This window comes from Trichomycterus rosablanca, chromosome 9 (assembly GCF_030014385.1).
Source record: "Trichomycterus rosablanca isolate fTriRos1 chromosome 9, fTriRos1.hap1, whole genome shotgun sequence".
Lineage (NCBI taxonomy): Eukaryota > Metazoa > Chordata > Actinopteri > Siluriformes > Trichomycteridae > Trichomycterus > Trichomycterus rosablanca.
The window spans coordinates 4,675,656-4,695,024 of NC_085996.1; the positions used below are offsets into that span (position 1 = coordinate 4,675,656).

At 47.3% G+C, this 19,369-nt stretch overlaps 1 protein-coding gene across 1 annotated transcript; it reads left to right on the top strand.

The window, feature by feature from the left end:
- Nucleotides 1–311: 311 nt before the first annotated feature.
- Nucleotides 312–17,388, top strand: extl3 (exostosin-like glycosyltransferase 3). Its single transcript, XM_063001701.1, has 6 exons — nt 312–410; nt 6,575–9,104; nt 10,878–11,005; nt 13,200–13,344; nt 13,440–13,568; nt 15,030–17,388. The coding sequence occupies exons 2-6, from the start codon at nt 6,966–6,968 to the stop codon at nt 15,237–15,239; spliced, it is 2,751 nt and encodes a 916-aa protein (XP_062857771.1). The 5' UTR covers nt 312–410; nt 6,575–6,965; the 3' UTR covers nt 15,240–17,388.
- The last annotated feature ends 1,981 nt before the right edge of the window (nt 17,389–19,369 follow it).

Genomic DNA, 19,369 nt, shown 5'->3' on the forward strand with positions numbered 1-19,369 from the left:
TTTGAGAGAAACGGTCCATTTTTCTTACCCAGAATGCACCGCTATTTGTGTTTGCATAGCTGATCCAACAATGCACCACTGCTGCGCATTTATTCCCACCTGTTTTCCGTAGATCCCGCCCATTCCTTCACGATTGGCTAATCACGTCAGAGTACGATCGACTAGCCAATGGAACCTCGGATGATAATGATGCCAGCCAATCAGAACGCACCGAGGCATGACTTGACGGAAAACGGGCTGGGAACAAACATCCCTGCTCTGATTTTTTTTTTGCGTATGCAGTGCAGATTATGTTTGAAGAGTGACGGATTATAAACACACAAATGTGCCGTGTAATTAGGAATACGATGATAAATGACAGTGTGTGTGGAGAATAAAGCGCTGTTTCTTCATGCAGAGCTTCAGACCGGGTGAGAAACCGAGTTACAGTGCTACCATTACTAACCATTATCGCCAAGCTAACGGTGCTAATTGTTGCTATGGTGATTATATTGTACTATTATTAATAATCAGGTTGAGTGATTTTTATTGTTGTCTGTGCAGTCGGATCACTCTTATATATCTGCTTTTATATGAACAGCGAAAACACAGCGTCAACAGTTCAGATCTTATCAGTTCAAACCATCAAATCACCCATTACATATAATCATTTTTCTCTGACTGAATGTTCGGAACACGTTCTACCAATTAATTCATTTAATTCTGTGTTTTCTGTTACATTCTGGGTAATAATATCCACAGCAGCAGCAGATGATTATGTTTGGTGGTGTTGGGAGCTCTATAATGTCGTTTAACGTCGTGACAAGATTGCAGCATCTTTTAAACTTACTCATTTAAACATTCCACGTTGCTCAGGGGTCCAGGTGTTGTGCTGCTTACACCAAGTGGTTCATCATGCACGCTGATTGACCTATAAGATAGATAGACATACAGATATTATAGACAGACAGATATTATAGATAGATGGATAGATAGACAGACATTATAGATAGACAGATGTTACAGATAGACAGACAGATATTATAGACAGATAGATAAATAGATAGATATTACAGACAGACAGAAAGATAGATAGTCAGATATTATAGATAGATGTTATAGGTAGACAGACATTATAGATATACAGATGGATAGACAGACAGCTGGATAGATAGATATTATAGACAGACAGATTGACAGATAGACAGATATAGACAGATATTATAGACAGACAGATGTTATAGATAGACAGATATTATAGATGACAGATAGACATACATATTATAGACAGACATATATTATAGATAGACATGTTATAGACAGACAGATATTATAGATAGACATATATTATAGATAGACAGATGTTATAGACAGACAGATGTTATAGATAGACAGATATTATAGTCAGACAGATATTATAGATAGACAGATGTTATAGACAGACATGTTATAGACAGGCAGATGTTATAGACAGACAGATGTTATAGACAGACAGATGTTATAGACAGACAGATGTTATAGACACAGATGTTATAGATAGACAGATATTATAGATAGACAGATGTTATAGACAGACAGATGTTATAGACAGACAGATATTATAGATAGACAGATGTTATAGACAGACAGATGTTATAGACACAGATGTTATAGATAGACAGATATTATAGATAGACAGATGTTATAGACAGACATGTTATAGACAGGCAGATGTTATAGACAGGCAGATGTTATAGACAGACAGATGTTATAGACACAGATGTTATAGATAGACAGATGTTATAGACAGACAGATGTTATAGACACAGATGTTATAGATAGACAGATATTATAGATAGACAGATGTTATAGACAGACATGTTATAGACAGGCAGATGTTATAGACAGACAGATGTTATAGACACAGATGTTATAGATAGACAGATATTATAGACAGACAGATGTTATAGACACAGATGTTATAGATAGACAGATATTATAGATAGACAGATGTTATAGACAGACAGATGTTATAGACAGACATGTTATAGACAGGCAGATGTTATAGACAGGCAGATGTTATAGACAGGCAGATGTTATAGACAGACAGATGTTATAGATAGACAGATATTATAGATAGACAGATGTTATAGACAGACTTGTTATAGACAGGCAGATATTATAGACAGACAGATGTTATAGACACAGATGTTATAGATAGACAGATATTATAGATAGACAGACAGATATTGTAGATAGACAGATATTATAGATAGACAGACAGACTGATTGATTGAGGGTTAAGGGCTTTAATCAGGGGACCAACAGTGTGACTTGGTGGTGGTGGGGCTTTAACCCGCAACCCTCTGATTACTAGATTAGTGCCTCAGAGCTGCAGGTCTGTTTATCGTTGTGATTTAGTTACAAACCAAAAGCAACAAATGAATTTCACATGAAGTGACATTTAGATCAATAATTTTAATAAAAGCTACAACCTGCCGAGCGTCACAGGAGCACCGAACTGACGTTTTTAATCTGAGTATTTTAATGAATTCACCTCTCCAGTCCCTGGTACTGAAATATGTTTCTGTACAGGCTGTTAAGCATGAATTAAAAGTGTTCCTCCCTGCATTCATTATTATACAGATTACAGACATTCATCTCAGTTTGAATGAGAACTTTTCTTCTTTAATCCGTGCAGTAGAGAGATTTATTTGCTGCAGGCGGCTGTTTGTGATGATAAGTGCATATAGAATTAATGTTGCTCCTTGTAGTGTGAGCAGGTTCTGAACAGCGATCGTGTGTGTGTGTGTGTGTGTGTGTGTGTGTGTGTGTGTGTGTGTTAAATAAAACACACATTACATTCTTATTCTAAGAGCTACGTATGCAAGATCTGCAGTGGCAACTTCTACACCGATCAGCCATAACATTAAAACCACCTCCTTGTTTCTACACTCACTGTCCATTTTATCAGCTCCACTTACCATATAGAAGCACTTTGTAGTTCTACAATTACTGACTGTAGTCCATCTGTTTCTCTGCATGCTTTGTTACCCCCTTTCACCCTGTTCTTCAATGGTCAGGACCCCCACAGGACCCCCACAGAGCAGGTATTATTTAGGTGGTGGATCATTCTCAGCACTGCAGTGACACTGACATGGTGGTGGTGTGTTAGTGTGTGTTGTGCTGGTATGAGTGGATCAGACACAGCAGCGCTGCTGGAGTTTTTAAATACCGTGTCCACTCACTGTCCACTCTATTAGACACTCCTACCTAGTCGGTCCACCTTGTAGATGTAAAGTCAGAGACGATCGCTCATCTATTGCTGCTGTTTGAGTCGGTCATCTTCTAGACCTTCATCAGTGGTCACAGGACGCTGCCCACGGGGCGCTGTTGGCTGGATGTTTTTGGTTGGTGGACTATTCTCAGTCCAGCAGTGACAGCGCTGCTGTGTCTGATCCACTCATACCAGCACAACACACACTAACACACCACCACCATGTCAGTGTCACTGCAGTGCTGAGAATGATCCACCACCTAAATAATACCTGCTCTGTGGTGGTCCTGTGGGGGTCCTGACCATTGAAGAACAGCATGAAAGCAGGTTAAAAAAGTATGTAGAGAAACAGATGGACTACAGTCAGTAATTGTAGAACTACAAAGTGCTTCTATATGATTGTATACATTGAGTGCTGACCAGTGTATGTTTCATATACAATTCTCACTCATGTAGACCTTGTTTGTTGGCATCCTGTGATCTAAACTGTGGAACTAAACCATTTAACAGTGCACTAGTCGGACGTATCATTTCCTTCACTGGTGTGTGATTTGGGAGTCATTTGGGACACAGCCGCCCTGAACGCTGCCCTAACATTAAGCTCTGCCTTCATGAAGCTTAGATTTACCTGTTCTTTCCTAAAGCCGCGTTCCCACCCACCCTTGAACCGAAATCTCCTGACAGATTCTCCAGACCGGATCAGTCCTGACGGGAGTGTAAACACAGAAACGCGCCGTGATTGGTCGTTTTTAAACTGCAGCGCTGGCGTGCTGAAGATACCAGCTGGTATTTTTTGGAACAGCGCACTGAGGGACCGTTTAAAGCCCCTAATTTTGGTTTTTTTTAAAGGAAGTCGGTGTCACAGGGTGTGAAAAGTTTCTCTCCGGCTGAATTGGAGAGCCGAAACCCCTCGTTTAACTGGTTTCATTACAGGGAAGCGATCGGTGGGTGGGTAACAGAGTGGGTGTTTCTGGCTGCTGGCAGAAGTCTGAGATTGTCAGCTCCAGAACTATTGGCACCCTTGGTAAAAATGAACACAAACGGCTCATGAAGAACGTCTGTGAGGTTAATTAACGTATTTCTGCACTGAATATATATAAATAACTTCAGCACAGGAAACACAGATTTGGTAACAGCACAGGGAACACAGATTTGGTAACAGCACAGGGAACACCGATAACAGCACAGGGAACACAGATAACAGCACAGGGAACACCGATTTGGTAACAGCACAGGGAACACAGGCCTGGTAACAGCACAGGGAACACAGACCTGGTAACAGCACAGGGAACACATGTAAATGGTTGTGAAATCAGGAACAGGTATCTGAATGGTGATTCCTTGTGGGTGTTTAGCCGTCACGGTCTCGCTAACTGCTCAAACAGAATAAACGCTCAGTTTAACACAGCTGGTTAAACATTAGCCAGCGTGCTAACAGTCTGACCTCCACATGGACACCAGAGATGGAAAACACACATTGTAGTGTACACACTCCCAGTTCACAAGGTGTTCTAAAATGTACGCACTTCGTCCTCGTCACTGCTCGGTGTTGACGGAAAGGTTACGTTTCCATTTTTATCTCCGAGAGAACATGGCACGCTCCCAGCGCCGGCTGGACCAGACGGTGTTCCGCTTTCTCTTTCACAGACAGTCTGTTCATGCTAACTCTGTTTTATTTTGTTCCTGTTTGCTTGCGCAGGTTTTTTTTTTAAACCTTTTTTCAAGTGACCCACATTTTGTCCATGATATTTACACATCAAAACACATCAAAACACATCAAATCAAAACAAAACACAAAATAAATGTAATAAAATTAGTGGCCTGGTCACAGTCGTGGGAACATAGGCCTGATCCTGGTAACAGCACAGGGAACAAAGACCTGGTCCTGATAACAGCACAGGGAACATAGGCCTGGTAACAGCACTGGGAACACAGACCTGGTCCTGATAACAGCACAGGGAACATAGGCCTGGTAACAGCACAGGGAACACAGACCTGGTAACAGCACAGGGAACACAAGCCTGGTCCTGCTAACAGCACAGGGAACACAGGCTTAGTAACAGCACAGGGAACACAGGCTTAGTAACAGCACAAGGAACACAGCTCTGGTCCTGGTAACAGCACAGGGAACACAGGCTTAGTAACAGCACAAGACAGCCCTGGTCCTGGTAACAGCACAGGGAACACAGGCCTGGTCAGAGCACAGGGATCACAGGCCCGGTCCTGGTAACAGCACAAGGAACACAGGTCTGGTTACAGCACAGGGAACATAGATTTGGTAACAGCACAGGGAACACAGGCCTGATCCTGGTAACAGCACAGGGAACACAGACCTGGTCCTGATAACAGCACAGGGAACATAGGCCTGGTAACAGCACAGGGAACACAGACCTGTTAACAGCACAGGGAACACAAGCCTTGTCCTGGTGACAGCACAAGGAACACAGCCCTGGTCCTGATAACAGCACAGGGAACACAGACCTGGTCCTGGTAACAGCACAGGGAACACAGACTTAATAACAACACAGGGAACACAGGCCTGGTAACAGCACAGGGAACACAGGCCCGGTCCTGGTAACAGCACAAGGAACACAGGTCTGGTAACAGCACAGGGAACACAGACCTGTTAACAGTACAGGGAACACAGATCTGGTCCTGATAACAGCACAGGGAACACAGGCCTGGTCCTGATAACAGCACAGGGAACACAGACCTGGTCCTGATAACAGTACAGTGAACACAGGCCTGGTAACAGCACAGGGAACACAGACCTGTTAACAGTACAGGGAACACAGATCTGGTCCTGATAACAGCACAGGGAACACAGGCCTGGTAACAGCACAGGGAACACAGACCTGGTAACAGCACAGTGAACACAGGCCTGGTAACAGCACAGGGAACGCAGACCTGGTCCTGATAACAGCACAGTGAACACAGGCCTGGTAACAGCACAGGGAACACAGACCTGTTAACAGTACAGGGAACACAGATCTGGTCCTGGTAACAGCACAGGGAACACAGACCTGGTCCTGATAACAGCACAGGGAACACAGGCCCGGTAACAGCACAGGGAACACAGGCCTGGTAACAGCACAGGGAACACAGACCTGGTCCTGATAACAGCACAGTGAACACAGGCCTGTTAACAGTACAGGGAACACAGATCTGGTCCTGGTAACAGCACAGGGAACACAGGCCTGGTAACAGCACAGGGAACACAGACCTAGTCCTGGACCTGGTAACAGCACGAAGGGGTGTCCCAATACTTTTTTGTCCATGTAATTTATATAAGCTCTAGCAAGGCTCTGTCTTAATGATCTTCTTATTTTTCTGCTCTAGATCGGACCTCAAATTGAAGATCCTAATTGGCCCTTAATTCTCTAAACATGATTTGTTAAGGAAGGACCTCCCAAAGGATGCAAATCATTTGGAAATAAGGATACCAGCCATGTCCACGTCTGTGATTTCAGCAGGGGACACTTAATTCTTAGCCTGGTTTTTGGATAGCCTCTGAGAGAGGGATGTCATTATGTTCGGACCCTACACCCTTAAAGATGAAGTTTTATTTTATTTGACCCTCCCTGTGCAGATTAGGACATAAATCCCCCACTTTCCTTCCCACTTTTTACCCACAATGTCCGAAAGCTCCCGAAGCACCCACGAGTTAGCATGATGGCCGCCGAGTCTCCCCAACAGCTCGTTCGGTGCGGCGGAGAGTGACGGCTGGACGATGCAGCGAAACGGGGCGGGCACAGCCAACGGCAGCCAGGCGTGGGTGTTCCGGCGGGTCCGTCTCACCTGGCTCAGTTTTATGCTCTTCTTCATCCTGGTCTTCTTCCCGCTCATCGCGCATTACTACCTCACCACCATCGACGAGGCGGGCGGGCCGGACAAGCGCATCTTCGGGCCCCGTCCGGGCGGCGAGCTCTGCGAGGCCAAGCACGTGCAGGACCTCTGCCGGATACGGGAGTCCGTGAGCGAGGAGCTCCTCCAGCTGGAGGCCAAGCGGCAGGAGCTGAACGGCGAGATCGCCCGGCTGAACCTGCGCATCGAGGCCTGCAAGCGCAGCATCGACAGCGCCAAGCAGGACCTGCTGCAGCTCAAAAATGTCATCAGCCAGACCGAACACTCGTACAAGGAGCTCATGGCTCAGAATCAGCCTAAACTATCCCTGCCGGTCAGGCTGCTGCCGGACAAGAACGACCCGGGGCTCCCGCCTCCGAAGTCGGCGCAGGCTTGTCGCCTGCATACCTGCTTCGATTACGCCAGGTGTTCCATTACGTCCGGGTTCCCCGTCTACGTGTACGACACCGGGGCGTATCCCTGGGGTGACGTTATCGACCCGCTGGTCAAACAAGCGTTCGCGTCATCGGTGAAAAGCAGCGTATACGTGACGGACAATCCGGACGTCGCTTGTCTCTACGTGGTCCTAGTTGGAGAACTCCAAGACTCCGCGACCTCTCCCCCGTCTCCTTCAGACTTGGAGAAGCAGTTGAAGTCGTTGCCGCACTGGAGGTCAGACGGACACAATCACCTCCTGGTCCACTTGTCCAGAAAGTCTTTAACTCAGAACTTCCTGTACAACGTGAGCACCGGCCGGGCCGCCATAGCGCAGTCGACCTTCCTGGAACGTCAGTACCGAGAGGGTTTCGACCTGGTGGTGTCTCCTCTTGTCCACGCCCTCTCGGAGCCCAACTTCCTAGAGGTGCCTCCGCAGGTTCCCGTCAAACGGAAGTATCTGTTCACCTTCCAGGGTGAGAAGGTGGAGTCTCTGAGGAGCAGCCTGCTGGAGGCGCCTCCTCAGTCCTTCGAGGAGGAGATGGAAGGAGATCCGCCGGCAGACTACGACGATCGGATCATCGGCACCCTCAAAGCCGTGCAAGACAGTCACCTCGATCAGGTGCTCGTAGAGTTCACGTGCAAGAACCGCCCGAAGCCGAGTTTCCCGACCGAGTGGGCGCTGTGTGGGGAGCGGGAGGATCGCCTGGAGGTCCTAAAAGCGTCTACGTTCGCTTTGGTGATCTCTCCCGGTGATGGGCGGCTCGTGGCGTCTGCAGGATGCAACATGCGCCTGTTCGAGGCCCTGGAAGTAGGCGCGATCCCCGTGGTTCTAGGCGACCATTCCAAACTACCCTATCACCATCTTATACGCTGGAACGAGGCCGCCATCATGGTACCCAAGCCTCGCATAACAGAGCTGCATTTTCTTCTAAGGAGCCTCTCCGACAACGATTTACTGGCCATGCGTCGTCAGGGCCGCTTCCTCTGGGAGACGTATTTTTCGACTTCCGAGAGCATCTTCAACACCATCCTGGCCAGCGTCCGGACCAGCGTTCAGATTCCAGCGGCGCCCATAAAAGAAGAACCTGCGCAGGAAATCCCCCATAAAGCTGGAAAGTTGGCAGGAACGGACGCCAACCTGGCCGACAACGGGGACCTAGACCTCGGGCCGGTGGAAACCGAACCCCCTTACGCGTCGCCCAGATTTCTAAGGAATTTCACCTACACGGTGTCGGACGTGTACCGAACTTGGAACCGCGCCCCCGGACCTTTTCATCTCTTCCCCCACACCCCGTTGGACCCCGTCCTCCCTTCAGAGGCGAAGTTCCTCGGCTCCGGGACCGGCTTCCGGCCCATCGGCGGAGGCTCCGGAGGATCTGGAAAAGAGTTCCAGGCTGCGCTCGGAGGAAACGTCCCACGGGAGCAGTTCACCGTCGTCATGTTGACTTACGAGCGCGAGGAGGTGCTCATGAACTCCCTGGAGAGGCTGAACGGCCTTCCGTATCTCAATAAGGTGGTGGTGGTCTGGAATTCCCCCAAACCGCCCTCAGATGACCTGCTCTGGCCGGACATCGGGCTGCCAATCGTGGTGAGTCTTTATTTTGTTTTTAGTACAAATATGTTTCTTAATTGTGAGATATTTGGTCAGCCAGTTTTGTTGGGGAACTGAAGACACTAACTGCCACATTTTTGCTTGATACGAGAAGCGCCTGACATTATCAATATGAGACGTCTGACCTGCAGGCAGGCCAATCCAGCATACACACTCTGTGTCTGTGATGCTCTCTGGAACAATAATAGAGACTGACGATTGTGACTGGAGACAGTTCAGGGCTTCGCTCTGAAGCCCAACAGTAGCGACTTGGTGGTGGGGCTTGAACCAGCAACCTTCTGATCACTATAAGATAAAAGCATCCACTAAAAAATAAAACAGAATGCGATAAGAACGCCTTCTCTTGTTTACTCTCTTAATGTTATATTTATGTCTCTATCCTGGTCAGTGTTTCGCCAGATCCAGGTCTACTGGGAAACACTGGGACTACTGCAAGCAGGAAACTACTGGACAGTCCGCCAATCTATTTCAGTTTCTTTATCTTTGTAGACGCCTGGCCGGCTGATAGCACAGCTGAGATCCAGGTTAGAAGATTCCAGGTTAGCGTAATACCCAGACGCCTTAAATCCTTATTTAAACGCCAAACGGCTGAAACTCTTACACAAGACGACGCATGAACAGTTTTAACCTGCCTTGTGGGTGGCACGGTGGGTCCTGGGTCGGGGTCCTTTCTGTGTGGAGTTTGCATGTTCTCCCCGTGTCTGTGTGGGTTTCCTCCCACGGTACAAAGACGTGCAAGTGAGGTGAACTGGAGATAAGCTTGTGAACGGATGAATCTTGTATATCGAGTAACTACCGCATCTGTCATGAATGTAACCAAAGTTGACGTTAAAATCCTAATAAATAATTGAGGCTTAAGGGCCCAACAGGGGCAACCTGGCAGTGGTGGGGCTTGAACTAGTGACTAGTCCAGTACTTTAACCACTAGGCTACAGCTGCCCTAGTAAATAAATAATGAATAAATAAATAACTGTTTTTAGAAATGGGCTTATGTTGTGTCAAAGTGATACACAAGCGTGGAACAGCGTCACCTAGAGCCGTTTCTGATTAACACACAAGCTGCAGCGCTCCAACTAGTGACACTTTCCTTCTAGAATACGATTTTATTTTATTTTTTTCTGTTTATTGATGCAATTTCTTCAATTTTTCTCCCGATTTAGCGTAGTCGATCTGTCTTCCGCTGCCAGGAATCCCTGATTGCGATAGAGGAGGGTATATTTCCTGCTCACGCCTCCTCCGACCCACGCGTAGCCCCAGCGGACCCCTTCTTTTTCACCCATGCACTCTGCTAATCGGGGTCCTCACAAACATAGTCCGGGAATCCCGCCCTAGCAGACGCGGTGGCCAGTTACGCCCCCTAAACGACGCCCAGTCTCAAACCGAGGAGAGTTCAGAATCTCGGCGCTGGCGTGCTAGCAGATTATCCTGCTGACTATCGCACCTTAGACTACGATGTTTTTGTGGTTTCGGAATATTCTCGCTTGCAATAATTAGAAAACGAAAACAAAAGAAGTGCTCGGCAACTTCACGCGTGTCCGAGGGGGGCGGGTGCGAGTCCGAAACGTCACCCCGACCAGAACATCTAAAAAAAAAAAGGTAGAAATAAACTGCAAAAGTAAAAACAAATACAGAAAATGCATGAAGGTTTTTTAATGGCTCACATTCGTGGCAGATTTAAGTGTGGATTAGGGTAGAGGAAAAAAACGACCCCGGGCGTTCTGAGTCAGGGCGTGTCCTGTGGATTTGCAGGTGGTGCGGACGGAGAAGAACAGCTTGAATAACCGGTTCCTTCCCTGGGACGTGGTGGAGACCGAGGCCATCCTGTCCATCGACGACGACGCGCACCTCCGTCACGATGAAATCATGTTCGGGTTCAGGTGAGACTTGTGCTTGATGATACGGCAGGCGGCCGAAGGAGTGTGTGTCTGTGTGTGTGTGTGTGTGTGTGTGTGTGTGTGTCTATAATATTCTGAAATCTGTCCAGATCATTTTTTCCTGGCAAGGAAACATAATAAAGGAAAACAAAAGAATCGAATTGTTTTAGGAAGCAGCGGACGCTGTAAAATGTTTTGCTTTTCCTCCTGTTCAGGCGCGCCCGTGTGTCTACGTGGTCATTTTACAATCATTTCCCAAAGCATCCTGGGAACGTCTTCACCCTAACTGAGCTTTAATAGGATTTTGGGATTTGTACCGAGATCTTAAAGGATCTTCAGCTCGGAGCTGCTTCAACAGGCTCACGTTACAAAAAAATCAGTCCGTGTTTCATTACGACGACACGGGAAATTCATCACGCTGCCTTTTCTGGTTTAATATAAAGAAAGAGGGAAACAGGGGGGGACCAAAAGTATGTATATACACCCCTTCCAAATATTGAGTATTGAATTATTAATTGGTTCAGCCACACCCAAAGCAATCAGTGTGCTACAAAATCCATTATTCGGTGTAATGAATGATACGCTTTGAGTTTGGAAACAGCCACCCAGGTCCATCAAGGCTTGCTTAGAGGTTTGACCTCTCTGCCACATTCAAGATCTTTGGAATGAATCGAACGTCTGCTGAAAGTCAAAGTAATTATTTTTTTAAACGTTATATTCTTGGTGAGACCATTTAACCCTTTCCAGTCCATGACCTTTTTACCCAGTTCTTGTAGTCTGGTCCAAGCTCATTTTGATGGTTTACGTGAGGAGTTGTTTGGTCTTATATTTTGATAAATGAATGCCGTCAGTATGGTGATTGAGGCTGATATATATATATATATATATATATATATATATGCCGTCAGCTTCATCATCATCAACAATATCACCGCCGCCTCTATTTCCAACACCGGACTCAGTTTCGCCGTCACTCTTAATTGCTCTTCTATTTCGTTTTATCTTCACAAAGCGAATATCCTCTTCAGAATCGTCGGAAATCACAACGGCATCTAAAAATGTAGTTTTTACTTTATTACTAGCGACATTCCTCAGATAAATATTCTTATTTGCACACACATCTTCATTTTTACTCCATCAATCATGAAACTCAGATAAATCGCTTTCTTCATCACTACTTTTCTCAACCTCTTCCCTTATTTCATCTGGATCCATCGCAATGGTTACAGTAAATAATATAGAATGAAGTATAATAAAAAATACCTCTAACTTCCTGCAGAACACAGTGTGTACAAACACTCACATGTATCAGAATTTTATTTTAGTTATTCACTTGAAAAAAGGCTTAAAAAAAAACACGACAAAATGATGCAGTACTGGGACGAAGACGAAGGAGTCCGGACACATGCCAGTAGATGGCACACAAGCCACGTGAATGACATGAATCGAACCTGTCGAGTGACACTCGACGTTGGACCGGAAAGGATTAAAGCAGTGGTCCCCAACCACCGGGCCGTGGTACCAGTCTGTGAGTCTTTTATTACCAGGCCGCACAGAAAGAATAAATAATTAGAGACGCTACAAGAGCAATTACATTTCCAAAACTCTTGGGGTGTTATTGCGTCCTATCACCACTAGGTGGGAGCAGCGTCTCATTGTAGCGTAAAAAGCTCAGAATTCACACTGATTTTCCATTCTATAGTTATTTTATATCAAATCCTCACACTCTCTCCGGTCCGTCGCTGCAGTATGTGATCTCCAGGATTGGCCTGGTCGCCTGTGTGAGTCACGTGGAGCCTAGCGTGGCTGTCTGTACGCGATACGGCTCTGTGTGAGAACTCGACACTGTCAGGTGATAAGAAGTGGCCTCGGCATGTGGTGATCCGGCTCTTCTTGATCAGATTTGGGTTTGTGCAAGTGGCAGCAGATTTATAATTAGGAATTGATTATGACTAGGAGATAAAGGGGAATAACCCAGAGAACATGAGTTGTGATTTTTTTAGCTTGCTTTTTGCATATTGCAGCACATTGCAGCAGGAGTAAACTGCTGAAGACAGATGTAAGGTTTTTCTTGTGGTCATTATGTGACATAAAGCACAAATTATTTTCCCCTCAGCTGTAATCGCTTCTACTTTCTCTTCTTCACATCCTCCACTCACTCACTCACCCACATTTCTTCTCTGTATTTATTGGTCAGGGTGTGGCGAGAGGCCAGGGATCGGATCGTGGGTTTCCCGGGGAGGTTCCACGCCTGGGATGTGAACCATCAGTCCTGGCTCTACAACTCCAACTACTCGTGTGAACTGTCCATGGTCCTGACAGGCGCCGCCTTCTTCCACAAGGTAAAGACTCGCCACCCGTTCCCCTGGTACTACCGGAACATTTTACTGGATGCTTATCATTGTGTGTGTGTGTGTGTGTGCGTGTGTGCCTGCAGTACTACGCCTACCTTTACTCGTACGTGATGCCGCAGGCGATCAGGGACATGGTGGACGAGTACATCAACTGCGAGGACATCGCCATGAACTTCCTGGTGTCGCATATCACACGCAAACCCCCCATCAAGGTCAGTGTGTTATCACTAAGAAACAGGTGTGTGTGTGTGTGTCGGACGCGCTGTTACTTTGATGTTGAGGTATTATAAACCCTCAGACTGATTCATAGCCACGGCTCTGCTCGGTTTGTGCGAGTGCAGTTGTGGATCTGTAGAGCTGTTTATCTTTAGATTAAGATCAGGACTCTGTACAGGAGGATCAGACGACCCTGATTTACCTAAACATGTTTATACTACAACCGAGTCAGAGAGAGACTGAGAGAGAGACTGAGAGAGAGACTGAGGGAGAGAGACTGAGGGAGAGAGACTGAGGGAGAGAGACTGAGGGAGAGAGACTGAGAGAGAGACTGAGAGAGAGACTGAGAGAGAGACTGAGGGAGAGACTGAGGGAGAGACTGAGGGAGAGACTGAGAGAGAGACTGAGGGAGAGACTGAGGGAGAGACTGAGAGAGAGACTGAGAGAGAGACACAGAGAGAGACAGAGAGAGACTGAGGGAGAGACTGAGGGAGAGACGGAGAGAGAGACGGAGAGAGAGACGGAGAGAGAGACGGATGGCGAGACGGAGTCTGAGGGAGAGACAGAATCTGAGAGCGAGGCTGAGGGCAAGAGACTGAAAGATACTGAGGGAGAGAGACTGAGGGAGAGAGACTGAGAGCGAGACACTCATAGAATAGAATATTGCAGAAGAGCGATAGGAATATTCAAGAGAAAGAGAAAGGGGGATATTTCAGAGAAAGAGAGAGAGGGATATTCCAGAGAGAGAGAGAGAGAGAGAGAGGGATATTCCAGAGAGAGAGAGAGAGGGATATTCCAGAGAGAGAGAGAGAGAGAGAGAGAGAGAGAGAGAGAGAGAGAGGGATATTTCAGAGAGAGAGAGAGAGAGAGGGATATTCCAGAGAGAGAGAGAGGGATATTCCAGAGAGAGAGAGAGAGGGATATTTCAGAGAGAGAGAGGGATATTCCAGAGAGAGAGCGAGAGAGAGATATTCCAGAGAATGAGAGAGAGGAATAATCCAGAGAGAGAAAAAAATATTCCAGAGAGAGAGAGATGGGAATAATCTAGAATATTACAGAAGAGAGAGGAGAATATTACAGAAGAGAGAGGGGAATATTACAGAGAGAGAAATATTCTAGAGAAAGAGCAGAATATTACAGAAGAGAGAAAGAGGACTATTCCAGAAGAAAAGAGAGAGAGGAATATTCGGGAATGGGGGGGGGGATTCTAGAAAAGGAGAGAGGAGATATTCCAGAGAGAGAGAGAGAGGAATGTTCTAGAGAAAAGAGAGGGATATTCCAGAAAAAGAAAGAGAGAGGAATAATCCAGAGAGAGAAAGATTTTACAGAAAAGAGAGAGGAATATTCCAGAGTGAGAGAGAGGAACTGAGGACCTCAAAATTAGTGAACAGGACTGGTGTTGTTCCACCTGATGATGAAACTAAACTGGATCTATTTTATGGCTCTGTGATGGTCAGGTGACGTCTCGCTGGACGTTCCGGTGTCCCGGCTGCCCTCAGGCGCTCTCTCACGACGACTCGCACTTCCACGAGCGGCACAAGTGCATCAACTTCTTCGTCAAGGTGTACGGCTACATGCCGCTGCTCTACACGCAGTTCCGGGTGGATTCCGTCCTGTTCAAGACTCGACTCCCGCACGACAAGACCAAATGCTTCAAGTTCATCTAGCGGGGGTCGGGGCGGGGTCGGGCGGGGACGTGCGGACGCCCCGCCGAGACTGAAGCGAGAGTTTTTACATCCAGCCAGACGTGTTGGACTCATCAGCAACCACTACTGGTCACATTTGCACCACCCGAACGCGTCTCAGGAAGGAAACGGACCGAGACGAGGACGATTCCATGCGGTTTTTTTTTAAACTGGACGTCGGAGATTTCGGAACTGACCGATTATTTCCGGAGAGGCTGGAGTGGACGCGTTCCTGTCCTGTTGCACTCGTTTAGGTAATTTTGCGTTTATATACGTCGTACGGCCAAAAGTATCCGGACACCCTGTTCCAAACGCATGGGCATTAATACGGTGGCACGGCCGCCCTCTTTTTTACTTTCACCCTCTGTGCGCCTGTGGGAATTTATGCCTATTCCAAATCATCCCAGTGGAACAGTACATACTGGAGGCCTTCCCCAAACTGTTGCCACATACGTACAGGCATGTAGTTCGTTTTACATCATTGATTTTATACGTCTGATAGGAATGGGTGTGTCCGACGTGTGAACTCAGTAATTAGTAGGGGTGTCCCAATACTTTTGGTCATATAAGCGTATCTGTACATAGTGTGCATTTTCTGTACGTTTACTCTGGTTCATGACCGGAATGTTTAGTCTTGTGCAAAAGTTTGTGCACCCCTCTTTTTTTTATTTTATGAAGGAACACACGGGGGCGCTCGGGTGGCACGGCGATCTGTTACGCTACTGGACAGTCGGGCCTCTACACAGACGTGATTTTTTGGGGGGTTCCTGCCTCGCGCCCAGAGTTTCCTGGTGAAACTGGACCCACCGTGACCCTGACCAAGGAATATCTTTGAGTGGGGTTCAAAATGCTGCTCTATTTAAAACGCTGTTCCAGTGCAGGGTGTGTCCACAAACTTTTGCACACGACTCTATATAATTACGAAACACTACAAGGTATGGGCAGACACGTCTGTCTCGGGGTGGGGTGGGGGGGGTAGGTTAGGTACCCTAAAAGTCTTGTTTAGGGGTATTACTTCCCTGCGCCCAATGTTTACAGGTGAAACTGGAAACTGGACCCGCCGCAACTCTGACCAGGATAGAGAGGTTTATATTTAAGGAACATCATTGGCGGGGGGTGCGGTATTAAAAACGCTGTTCCAGTAAAGGGTGTGTCCACAAACTTTTGCACACGACTCTGTATAATTAGGAAACACTACATGGTATGGGCAGACACGTCTGTTCGAAGCTGGCGGGGGGTAGGTTGGCGGAAGTCCTCTTTAGCGCTGGGGTCCGGGGCTGGAATAGCGGTGCTATCAGCCTCTCTGGCAGCTACACAGACACGTTTGGCTATGTCTAAAATAAGGGCGGTTGCGTCATGAAGGGCATCCGGTGTAAAAATTGTGCCAAAGCGGGTATGCAGACCAGAGTGATGCGCTCTGCCGAAACCGAAACACGAGCCAATCGTGAACACCACTGCTGGTATTCCAATACAGGTCAATACAGCCCTGCAGGGATGCCACAGGTCCGGAATCACTGGGCGCAATCCATCGCAAGACTTCAGCCATCTCTCCCCCAGGCAAAGCTGGACAGACAGACACCCGGCCGGTCGATAGCACCGAGATTCGAACCCTGAACGACCCCGCACAATATTTTGAAGCGTAAATAAAGAGTATGGCTTTAAATGTTATGACGAATCATCGGCACATGCCCGACTAGCACAGCCGTTTTGTTTATTTTTGTGTTTTTTTTTTTTTTTGATGGGTTAGTTTGCGCAAGAGAAGAAATCAGGTCTGGGAAAACGAGCACAATGAAAGAATCACGCTGGCACAATGTAAACACGGTACCTACGTTTTATCACGGAGCTGCTGGACTCTTTACTGTAAAGCTTCTTTTTTAGATATATAAATGTGTGTGTGTGTGTGTGTGTTATCGTGTCGGACGGAATCTGACTCTTTTATACGCATCATGACCGTGTGTACGTTCCCCGGTCCGAGAGAAGTGTTCCGTTTTTCTGTATTGCCACTAAAGCATGACGTTTTAGAAGCGACCCGAGAACAAAACTCACAGATCTGGACCTCACGGACTGACTGACCGCATCGTCGGTGTGAACCTCGGTCGGGATCGGTAATAATAAACCAGCCTGGAAACTCCGTCTGATCGTGTGTGTGTTATTAAACCGGTTCAGATTCAGCAGGCTTACATTGCCTTTTCTCTGGATCCCCCTCCCCTCCTTCCTCCTAATGTTGTCATATCTAGTCATATCCGATTCCCGATTGTGAGTCCGTTGCCACTTGCACGACTCCTGATTTGATCGAGGAGAGCCTTGGTTTCTACACAAAGCCACGTACAGTTGTAGCCTAGTAGTGAAGGTACTGGACCAGTAATCGACAGGTCACTGGTTCAAGCCCCACCAGTGCCAGGCCCTTGAGCAAAGCCCTTAACCCCCAATTCCTTAGAAAATAATACTGTTCATATGGTCACGGTACTGTAAGTCGATTTGGATTAAAGCGTCCGCTAAATGCCGTAAATGTACACACTCCAGCCCAGTCGGTGGCGGTAATGCACCTTTACGTTTGGGGGCAAGTCGTAGCGTAGTGGTTAATTTACTGGACTAGTAAGCATAAGGTCGCTGGTTCAAGCCCCACCACTACCAGGTTGCCACTGTTGGGCCCTTAAGCAAGGCCCTTCACCCTCAATTGCTCAGACTGTATACTGTAACTGTAACGTAAGTCGCTTTGGATAAGGGCGTCTGCTAAATGCCGAAAATGTAATGTAAATGTACACCGGTTAGGCATAACATTATGACCACCTTCCTAATATTGTATTGGCCCCCCTTTTGCTGCCAAAACAGCCGGTCACCGTCGAGGCATGGACTCCACTAGACGCTACTAGACGCCTAGACGCCTGCTGTGGTATCTGGCACCAATATGTCAGCAGCAGATCCTTTAACTCTTGTAAGTTGTGATGTTTGGCCTCCATGGATCGGACTTGTTTGTCCAGGACGTCCCACAGACGCTCGATTGGATTGGGATCTGGGGAATCTGGAGGCCAAGTCGACACCTCAGACCTCGTTGTTGTGCTCCTCAAACCGTTCCTGAAACATTTTAGCTTTGTGGCCGGGCACATCATCCTGCTGAAGGAGGCCACAGCCATCAGGGAAGGGTGAACATGGTCTGTAACGATGCTTAGGTAGGAGCTACGTGTCAAAGTAACATCCACATGGATGGCAGGACCCGAGGTTTCCCAGCAGAACGTCACCCAAAGCATCACACCGCCTCCGCCGGCTCGCCTTCTTCCCATAATGCATCCTGGTGCCGTGTGTTCCCCAGGTAAGCGACGCACACGCACCCGGCCGTCCACGTGATGAAAATGATTCAATGCTCACATGCTCATTGTTGGCACTTTACGAGGTGGACAGGGGCCAACATGGGCACCCTGACTGGTCTGTAGCTATGCAGCCCCGTACACAACAACCCGTGATGCTCTGTGTATTCTGACACCTTTCTATCAGAACCAGCATGAACCTCTTCAGCAGTTTCAGCTACAGGAGCTCGTCTGTTGGATCGGACCACACGGGCCAGCCTTAGCTGTGTATATATACCTTATATCAGAACACTCGCAGCACCCCGAGGGTGAGAGCACCAAGCGGGGGCGGGGGATATTTTTTGGGATCGGGATCCTATGACATCACTAAAGGGTCGAGTCGCATTTCACAAACCTCCCAGCAACAGAGATGAGAGTGACTCCAGTTACACTTCAGTTACTGCTCACATGTAGAGTCTGGGCTCACATCCCAGCAAGCCTTTCAGCTCAAAGTGCAGCCCCCTCCCCCCATCCCCCATAGTACAAATGTGATGTGATATGTGGACGTTAATGCAGCGCTGGGCGAGGTGTGTGGGTGAGGAAAATACCGCACTGGTGTTCTAGCGCTAAACGTAGCTGATCAATTTATTTTAATGCAGCAAATGGGGTAAATCATTCTCATGTCAGTGTATCATTCTTGTCAAGCACTGCTCTTATGTTGTTCCTTAAATGCGCTCTTTATACCAACTTGTTAGATACACTATATTGCCAGTATTCACTCACCTATTTGCTATTATAACAAAGTGGAAGCGTTTGGGAACGACAGCA